Raw genomic sequence first — 9,301 nt, 5'->3', positions numbered from 1 at the left:
TTTTCTGGTGTTTGGAGGAAAATGTTATAAAAAATCGGACAGCTTTAATACGACTTAAATGCGTTTAAATTCTAAGGAACCGACTAAGAGTGATACGCACTGAAGCTTAAAATGTATAGAATATCATTGCCTCTTCGGTGTGAATTATTTCTAAAAATCTGGAGAAAGGGCGCAAAAGCCGTAACCACGGTCCACAATACGCAGTGGCCTACTACAGGCCACAGCCGTTATATATGTGGGCGCATAACTGTAAATAATTAATATTTCTTTCTTAACACTTAGTGAAAGTGAAAGATATATTGTAAGAACCCTGACAGACTTACGTAATGAGAATTACTGGCGCGCCAGCATAAAAAGCAGCAATCATCCAACTTCTAATCGCCTTGTGAATTTCAAACATGAGATTTAATAACGAACGATTTTTTTTTTAAAACAATCATTATTACTATCACCGAATTGCAAAATTATAATGATTATTAAGTCTGTCTGTCAAGTTCACTGCGCTGCTAAATCAGCGTAGGGAACTTCATACTGTAATTATATAATAATGTATGGTAGTTGCTGAACAGTGTACATACAGAACATAGCTGCGGAGTGCAATAGACTGAAGACTCTACTGGTAGATGATCGATTTAAACTTGCATGTTATGTGTATCTGTAGTCAAGCGGAAGACGACAGTATCCGTACATCTATGAAGCGCCGCAGGGCAAATGTTGGCCTCTGCTGACCATACGTGTTAACAACTGCCTCACCATTGCGGGCTCTGCAGCAATCTACGAGCACGTTACAGTAGACTAGTATACTCGGGCTTGGCTAATGAAACCAAACATTTGGACACTGCGCATCGCAATCGTGATGCTGCGTTTTGCAGATTAGTTTATCAGTTCAGTTGCTCCTCCTGGCGAGGTAACCCACCTGCATAATGGCCTGCGCGCCGTCTTCCATGCTTGGTATTTGGTAATGGTATTAAACGCCGACCAGGTTGGAATCTACCCGGCGACACAGTGTATTAAAGCGGATGAATGTTGTCTGAGCGGTTAGTCATGTTGTGGCTTTCTCTTCTGACCAGCATACCAAGAGCGCAGCATGACTATTGTGCAAATTTATCGGCAGTTGCCCATTCTGTTTCTAAACGTGATTTTTAGTTTGGGGTTTTTCTCCTTTCGTACGGGACGTTCTGCAATTAAGGCCTCAGATGTGGCCGCACAGTGAACTGGTGTTTCTCACTTCTGGTAATCAATATCACAGCGGCCTCGTGACCCTCGCATCTTTTCCACCTGAACAGTCGTTCGCCTCCCGGAAGCGCTGAATAAGCAGTTTCAGTTCACATACTTCAAGAGCATCGGTTTTTTTACACAGTGTTAGCAGTAATTTTGTTTTGGGACAGTCCAGTTGTCATAAGAATGTTGTACTCTGTACTCAGTGTAAGTAAGTGGCGAGCGTCAACATAGCAAAACACGGTGGAAACTGGAAGGACGGTACAAGGTTAAGTACACGAACCGCCGGCCGAGGTGTTAAATTGCTTAATTGGTTAACCCATTTTTTCTCCAGTGGAGAAGTAGCCCGACTGAGCAGACACTTATCAGCCAGTCCATAAAGACCAATCTATTGTACGGGGAAAACAGCGGCAACCGGTACATCGCCGACACCGGCGTTCAGAAGTAAACACAGAAAACCATGAAAAGACAAAAACGAGCACGAATCAAAGATGAAGGTGTGAGTGTCAGTAAGCGACAAAATCTGGAGCAGAGTTCAATTGAGAGAAGAAGAGACAGCGCAGAGAAGAAAAGCCCAACGGAGCTTCAAAGTTCCGAAAATCATTTCTTGGCAACACATGCCAACAGAATGCATCGGGTTTCAAATCACCAGTTGTGGAACGAAAGCTCACCGGTGGTCCATTGTATCAACAACGCACCGGAAATGGACCGCGTCAAAAATTCCAAAATAATTTTCCAATAAATCACCAGTCAAATTTCTACTATGGTAGATTTTCGTGAAATTTTATTCCAATAAGATTCCGATTAATTTTTAAAGGGAATCATGGAGCTCAAAATTCCGGCTATCATTTCAGCGGGGAAATTTCTTCGTCGTCGTTTAGTGATTCCACACTGTGCGTCCGCATCGGGACGTTGGCTTTAATGGACGGCGGACGCGCCGTGTGCACCACCGACACCGTAATGACCTTACTGTTGACGTTATTGGGAACGACGTTATCCTCGCGCGGCGGCCGCGTCAGCTGCACCATCTCCATTGCTTCGGGACTTCCGAGCTGCTGACCTTCCGCATGGAGGCATGATGATGCGGCCCAGTATGTTCTCCATGCTGCGCTTTCTGCCGCGTCAAAGTACTCCGCTTCCGCTCTGGTAACCGACTCACCTGTTGTGATGAAGGAACGATGCTGGGCGGGTTGGACATGTTGCTGTTGGTGCGGACGATGTGCTGGTTGACCGCCAGCTGTTTCGAAGTTAACTGCTTGGACACGGGCGGGTGCAGTAGTGACACGAGGGTGCGGACGATGTAGCGGAGGTCCTCGATGCGCATGGATGGGAGATCGGTGCTCTCGCTCCCTAAGCGCAGGACGAAGGGGAAGAGGAAGCAGACGACCAGGCGCAGGAAGCGGTCGCTGAACTGCGCGCAGAGTTGCTCGCGGTTGCAGTATTCGCGGCCGGCTTGGAGGTAGATGGCGGTGAGGTCGATGGTGGCGTCGCGGAAGACGGAAGGGACGGTGACGAGGGGCGGGAGGGTGGAGATGGTGCCGACGGGGATGGGCGAGGCCAGGACGGTGTCGCCCGAGGCGGCCTCCCCCAGGGTCAGGTGGATGCAGGTGCCCGTGATGGCGCGCAACTGTGGCATCAGCGCCATCAGGTTGTTGGTGCATAAGGTGCGCGACAGGCCCTGGATGATCTTGGCCGCCGCGTTCCTGTTCACACAATTAGAAATGATTTCAGAGGAATTTAAATGAATTTTATTGAGAATTTACTCTAATAATTACGAAAGTTAGGCATTTGATCGCGGCATCCGTGTTACACAATTAGAAAGACTTGGAGAGCGAAGTCCCATTTAATCTAACAACAATTTATTTAACAGTTTACGAAATTTTTATGTAATTTGCTATAACGCGGGGCCGTATGGGCGCCACGCGTATCCTCGACAGCGAACAGTGGTGAACCCGGATGAGGCTTTATTGCCGAATCTAATGCGCACCGTGGCGCAGCAACACCAGACTAACAAGGAAGGATTCTGCAGCCAGTGCAACTGTGCTGCAGATCCGTCAAAACAGCGCAGCAATGTGCGGGGTGGAAATCCCCAGAAACAGCGAATAGCTACTCAGGAGGGCGGAGCGCCCCGCCCTTACACCCCTTTGCAGGCATCGCTACGTCCTCAGAGCGAAATCATGGCTTCGATGGAGAAATCGACGGTGGGCAGGATGTCCAGCATGTAGTGCTCCAGACCTTCACAAGCCATCACCTCCTTATCATACGGCGCCACTTTCAGCAGGGTGTGCGCCACATACGCCAGTCGCACGTGGCTCTTGGCGTCTAAGAGTTCGGGCGGACGGGTGGCCAGATCGCCGAGGAATTTGCTCAGGTGGCGGATGCGCTGGTTGGCCGTGGTCAAAAAGTGGGCAACGATGGCCAGCAGGTGGTTGCGCGGGTAACTGAACTCGGCTTGCTGGTTGGTCGGTTCCGGCGGCTCGTGGATCGTGATGATCTTCGGTCTAAAGCAGAACAACAAACTTGTCATACCAAATCGATATCGAAAGCTGTAGTTAAAAGATAAAAAAGTATCATGTGCTACGTTAACCGATGTTCTTTAGAGATTCCAGAAGTATTTGCAACACCTACAGCATCCGCATTATCAACATTAGTAGCCAGTGTACTACGACAACTTCGCGCAAATTAACCTTTCATTACCAAACATAAAATCGAGGACAACACCAGAACACAAATCTAGCTAATTCGGCCGACAACCAACTATGCTAAAAAGTAAGTAACAAATAAAGTCTTTAGAGAAGCGATAGACATAATTATTATAGGTAGTACTCATTCAACGCCGAAAGGCTTAAAATTTTGTCCTTATGGTTAATCGTACCGGTTGGCCTCCACGTCGTGATCGCGACCGACATGCGACGGCGACGCCATGACCACGGAGCGTTCCTCCGGGGCGGCAGGGGAGCGGACCGGCACGGCAAGGGGCGGGTCAGGGATTCGCAGGAGAATATTAACGACTTCAAGCTGCCAGCCAGTGAGATGATCTTCTGCAGTTCGTCCTTGGCAGTACGGGCACTATGCCCCTATCCGCCGGCTTCTCATCGTACCACACCTCCTCGTTGAGCAGCGTCCGCCGCATCTACGTCCCCGCGAACTCGCCGCGCTGTCGAAGGCGATCACGGCGATGCAGCTCGATACCGCCGAGGTCAGGATGTTCTGCGCGGTGAGGTTGCCCATATCGGTCTGGTAGCAAAAGTCCAACGGCTGCAGCGGCTTCTTCCCGTCCACCTACGGGCAATACGTTATAAATTGGTTTCGGTCATGCGTAGTTTCGTGACCGTAATGGCGAAAAACGAGTATTACGGTTTACCATAGTTGTCTGCATTCTTGAAACAAAAAAGGTACCAGTTTGGATCTCAGTAATATACGTACGTACGCGTAAACGAGTTTCGACCGAATTCGCACAATCCCGTATAAATTTGCTGGCTGGCTTGAAAAATTAGTATCCATAAACTTGATATTCATGGTCTGTCTTACCGTTAATAAGTGTGTCACTATTAATTGGTACTTATTTAACGATAGTTACCTATTTACATTAAATCAACACCAAAGTATTGTGGGAAAAACTATTTTTCTATCGAATTTGTAGGTTCCGTAGAAATAATTATTCAATTCAAGCACTCGAAAGCCATTATAGTCTGAGCCTAACGCCATTACACTACGACAACACTACGATAGTTTGTTTCAGCACTCCAGTTTTCGACAGTATTACTGAGATACAAATACTGACTATTCACACTGCTTCCTGCAATCTTGAAACAGGAAAATGGTGGCAATGAGGATCACAATATACGTAAATGAATTTTGGCCGTATGCGCACAATTCATATATTTTGTACGTAAATTTGCAGGCCTTTCTTGGAAATTTTAAAATATACATATATCAGCGAAACAGCCATGGTCAGTCTTAATGTTAGTAAGTACTTATGCAATTATTCAACTAAAATCAACGATGTTTTCCATTTACCTCTAACTAACTAACTACTTAATGCTATCTTGTTTTGCGAAAAATTATTTTTGCCATCACACAAAGTGGAAGCGAACTGTGTCCATCACTAAATTCTGCTCCAACCAATAAACGATAACACCAGCGTCTGGCCCTTACACTACGATAACACCATATTTTCAGACTTTAGAAAAACCAAAGCAGCCTTAGCGTTGCCCAAAACTATGCAAAGCATCACAAACACCGTCACGTGACACGCCTTACCTTTTCCAGAATATCCAGACTGCCCAGGGGATAATGAATCAACGCTGTCTGGACGACCTTGGACGGCCGCAGGGCAAAGCGTCCCAGCGAGAAGAGGATCTTCTTCATATGCTGTCGTTTCAGCGGTTTAATCCCGGTATCGGCCTGACTCAGCTCCAATAACCCGGCGGCCGAGCCGAACATCTGGAGGAGGAAGGGGTTGCGGTGGAGGAGGAAGAACTGGCTGCAGGCGAACTCGAGGGTGTGGATGAGGAGGTGGTTGGTCTGGTGGGCGGCGTACATGCGCAGGACGGTGGGCATGATCAGCAGGAAGCCGGTAGAGGCGAACAGGTACTTCAAGTTCTGTGCCAGGGTGATGCACGTCGCCAGACACAGGCGCAGGGTCGCCGAGTCCTGGCAGTGGAGCACTAGGACGCCGTTCAGCACGGACAAGAGCATTTGGATGTCGGCGTAGGAGAGCTGTACCTCGAGGTGGGGCGGGACAGGTTGCAGAGCAGATGGGAGGCCAACTGCAAAACCATGTTTGGTATTTTTGAAAAACTGTTGTACTTGTAACGTGGACAATTTTTTTAGTACTGAGTTAAACGCTCTTTTTAATTATCTTTAGATTTTATTCAATAATTTCTGCAATGAGAATTGAGACAAAATGCAGTATTACAACAACAATTTTAAATTCTGTGTTTCTTAAAAAAAAGGTTGTTAAAGCATCATTTTTACTGTGAATGGCACTAGACAAGCCGTGACAACGTGCCAGAGTAGGCGTTTCGGATACGATGCCACTAGACTACGAAATCACTTCTCAGCCGTATGATAAGACGAAATCCAGGCCAACAAAATAAGCCATTCACAATTGTCAATTATAATACTGATTGCGGTTGTTTTTTTAATTCTTAATTGCACAATCTTGGCCGTAGTGATATAAATTACGACTGTTATGTCGCGACATGAACATCAATAAAGAACGAGATATGAAAAATTGTTAATATCCGTAATTGGTAATTCGTCTATACGTATGTCTCGTATATTTTAAACATTGAAAAATTAAACGCCTGAATTTAATTCATTTTGAGTCAGAGCAGCCAGCCCATGTCCGGCAAAGGTGACACTCTAGCATGGGACATCAGACCTGTCGGAATGTAACTTATAAAATCGGCACAATGTCGGCTGTGGCGCTTGTATTTATGCACGCAGTCAAATTCTTGAATTGCTTGCTGCAACCGTTTTAAAAGTTTTGTTCTAACATAAACCAAAAATAAATTTCAGTTCTATTAGAAAAAAAATTTACATATACATACAAAAGTTCTTTTCTACAGCATTAATTTTAATTTTTAGCTGGTCTAGATAAACGTGACAACTAATAGCGAAGAGCCACTTTTACAGTGCCACTATACTACGAACAACTTCTTAACCGGTTAAGAAGTTGTTCGTAGCACAACTTCTTAACGCTCTATCATAAACCTTATTAAAAGCACCACTGATGTCTTATCTTACCTGAACCCAGGCGTATTTATGCATGACATCAATCCCCAGATACTCTGACCCGAACGGTTACTCCTGGAACTTGACATGCATCGCATTCCTGCGCACTCAGAAACAGACTATGCACCAGGAAGACCTTCTGTGCCTCCAGAAACAAATTATGGTAGGCCTGCAGCTGCAGCTTGGAGAAGCCCTCCGTCCCCGGCGACCGCATCAGGTTCAGTTGCGGATAGTAGCTCCTTCGGAAGAAGTACACATCTCGCACGTACCCACTGGGATGGTGCGCCCTCCCCGTGCGCTGGTCACATAGAATATAATTCTCCCGTCGTTCGTGGAAATGGAGAAGAAATCCAGCGCTTCGGTTAAGAGTTCCTGGAACTGGGTGTCCTCGCTGACGGGGATCTGCGAGGGGATCTGGGTGAGATCGGGGCCGTGGACGATGACCTTCTTGGCGCCGGGGACGTTGGCGGTGAGGAGGAGGTGGGCGTCGCACTGTTCGCGGCGCAGGATGGTCTTGATCTCCTTGAAAGAGATCCCGTCGACCGAGGGGACGATCTGCCACATCACCGACATCACCGCTTCCACGCCGTGGTAGTTGTTCTCGTTAGGGTTCCGCACGTAGGACATGCAGTAGCCCAGCTATTCAGAACACAGTGAGGGTTAATAGTCAAGCACACTATTTATCTCATTTCCCCATTCGCTTCGTCTAAAAATTTCTCGCTTTACTAATGGTCTTCTGGTGTAACCGCGTGGTTAATGTATTATATATATGTGAACAGGTACCGCAGTTGGAAGTTTTCGCAGCGTTGGAGAAAAAAGAACGTTACTCTGATAACGAAATGTTTTTATAATCACTATGAAAAGGGCGTGTACTCGTATCTAAACGTAGTTGTCAAGGACCTGAGCCGCTTCACTGCGAAACTACACATTATCAACTGCATGCTAAACTGGCGAGTGTTTTACAAACGACTGGCGAGTGATGCGTTAATTATTGGTTCATAGCCGTAAAATTAGTACTTGGGTGGAACGTACCAGATGATTGAAGATGGTGCAGGCGGCCTGCGGCGGCAGACGCGGCATGAAGGCCAGTAGTTTGCGGATCTTGCGCAGGATCAGCGCCTGCTTCTCCTTGCTGCTGACCTTCTCCAACACATAGCGCAGAAACAGCACGGCATCCTCCACGATACCCTCCCAGATGGTGTGGAAGGCCAGATCGCACACTATATATAAAAATGGTATTAGACCACAGCCAGGTTTTTCGCAACATATCGCCGAATTCATCATTACAGTATTACAACCAACCACTATGTTTTAATCTTACATTAACTATAAACACGCTAAAAAAACGGTATAAAAATGTTGGTTGCACCGGCTAAACGATAATACACAGTTTTACACTAGCCAAAAACAGTCACAAATCTCAAGAAATTTAATTACCACAGAACTGTTAGCAAGATTTTCTTCGGTCAGTAACTGTAGTACGAATGAACGCAAACTTCGTCCTTCAACTGAAACGAGGATTAACAGAAACCCTGTGCGAAGCATAATATACAAATAACGACTAACCAAAAATGCCGCAATTGTCGACACCGACGTCGTCCAGCAGATCGACCAGCTGCAGAATGGCCGTGCCCAGCGCCGTGGGGAACACCGGTAGCGAGGTGAGGGTGTGCCTGGTCACCGTGCCGGTGTCAGCGATCTTCCCGTTCTCGTCCACTACAATCGTTCACACCCGTATACGCATTTCAAATAAATCGGCAAATAAATGTAATAGTTATTAGAATTATCGTAGTAAAATATTAGTGTCACGATAAACAAAATAACATCAGCGCACCTTCAACCTCACGCTCGTCGGCCACTTGGTGCGGTACGGGCTCGATGGCGGCCATCTTGAGCACCGGCAGCATGCTGACCTTGACCCGTTCGCGTTCGTGCTGGTTGCGCTCTTCCTGGGCGCGCAGGGCCTTGTTCATCGACTCCTGCAGCTGTTTGCGGCGCGTCTGGGTGGCGGCCACCAGCGTGTTGGAGTTTTTGGACTGCCAAACCGAAACCGCGTTAGAATGCTCAAGCTGTCAACGTGAATCATAAATAAATACATAAAGCCCAAGAAATTTCAGCAGTACTTCGTACACGTCACACGTGCAAAAGATTCCAAGAGCTAACTGTTAGTCTCCGTTTAAGGCGTATCGGTTAAATAATTAACTCATGGGAAACGCTGAGAAGTAAGTAGAAAACCAGCAACTGGCTGGCAAAAAACACCACAACTATGCATAGAAGTATCGAATTTGATTACAGCGCACTTGCATGACATCTCGCTTAGCTTGGTGCCTCTACACTACCA

At 46.8% G+C, this 9,301-nt stretch overlaps 1 protein-coding gene across 1 annotated transcript; it reads right to left on the bottom strand.

Annotated features, from left to right (window-relative positions):
• Positions 1-2,063: 2,063 nt before the first annotated feature.
• LOC129600077 (protein unc-80 homolog) lies at positions 2,064-8,996 on the bottom strand (the record flags this gene model as incomplete). The annotated part of the gene is given in 12 exon segments (XM_055498468.1): positions 2,064-2,237; positions 2,378-2,982; positions 3,379-3,719; positions 4,094-4,193; positions 4,196-4,295; positions 4,298-4,347; positions 4,350-4,500; positions 5,482-5,990; positions 7,230-7,599; positions 7,993-8,180; positions 8,527-8,676; positions 8,795-8,996. Coding segments are annotated over 12 exon segments (2,940 nt in total), but the record flags the coding sequence as incomplete, so codon positions are not given.
• Between the last annotated feature and the right edge of the window lie 305 nt (positions 8,997-9,301).

The sequence above is a fragment of the Paramacrobiotus metropolitanus genome, unplaced genomic scaffold, assembly GCF_019649055.1.
Source record: "Paramacrobiotus metropolitanus isolate TYO unplaced genomic scaffold, Prichtersi_v1.0 Parri_scaffold0000163, whole genome shotgun sequence".
In the NCBI taxonomy this organism is placed as follows: Eukaryota; Metazoa; Tardigrada; class Eutardigrada; order Parachela; family Macrobiotidae; genus Paramacrobiotus; species Paramacrobiotus metropolitanus.
The sequence above is the reverse complement of the archived record's forward strand: the minus strand, read 5'-3'. Positions and strand labels throughout refer to the sequence as shown.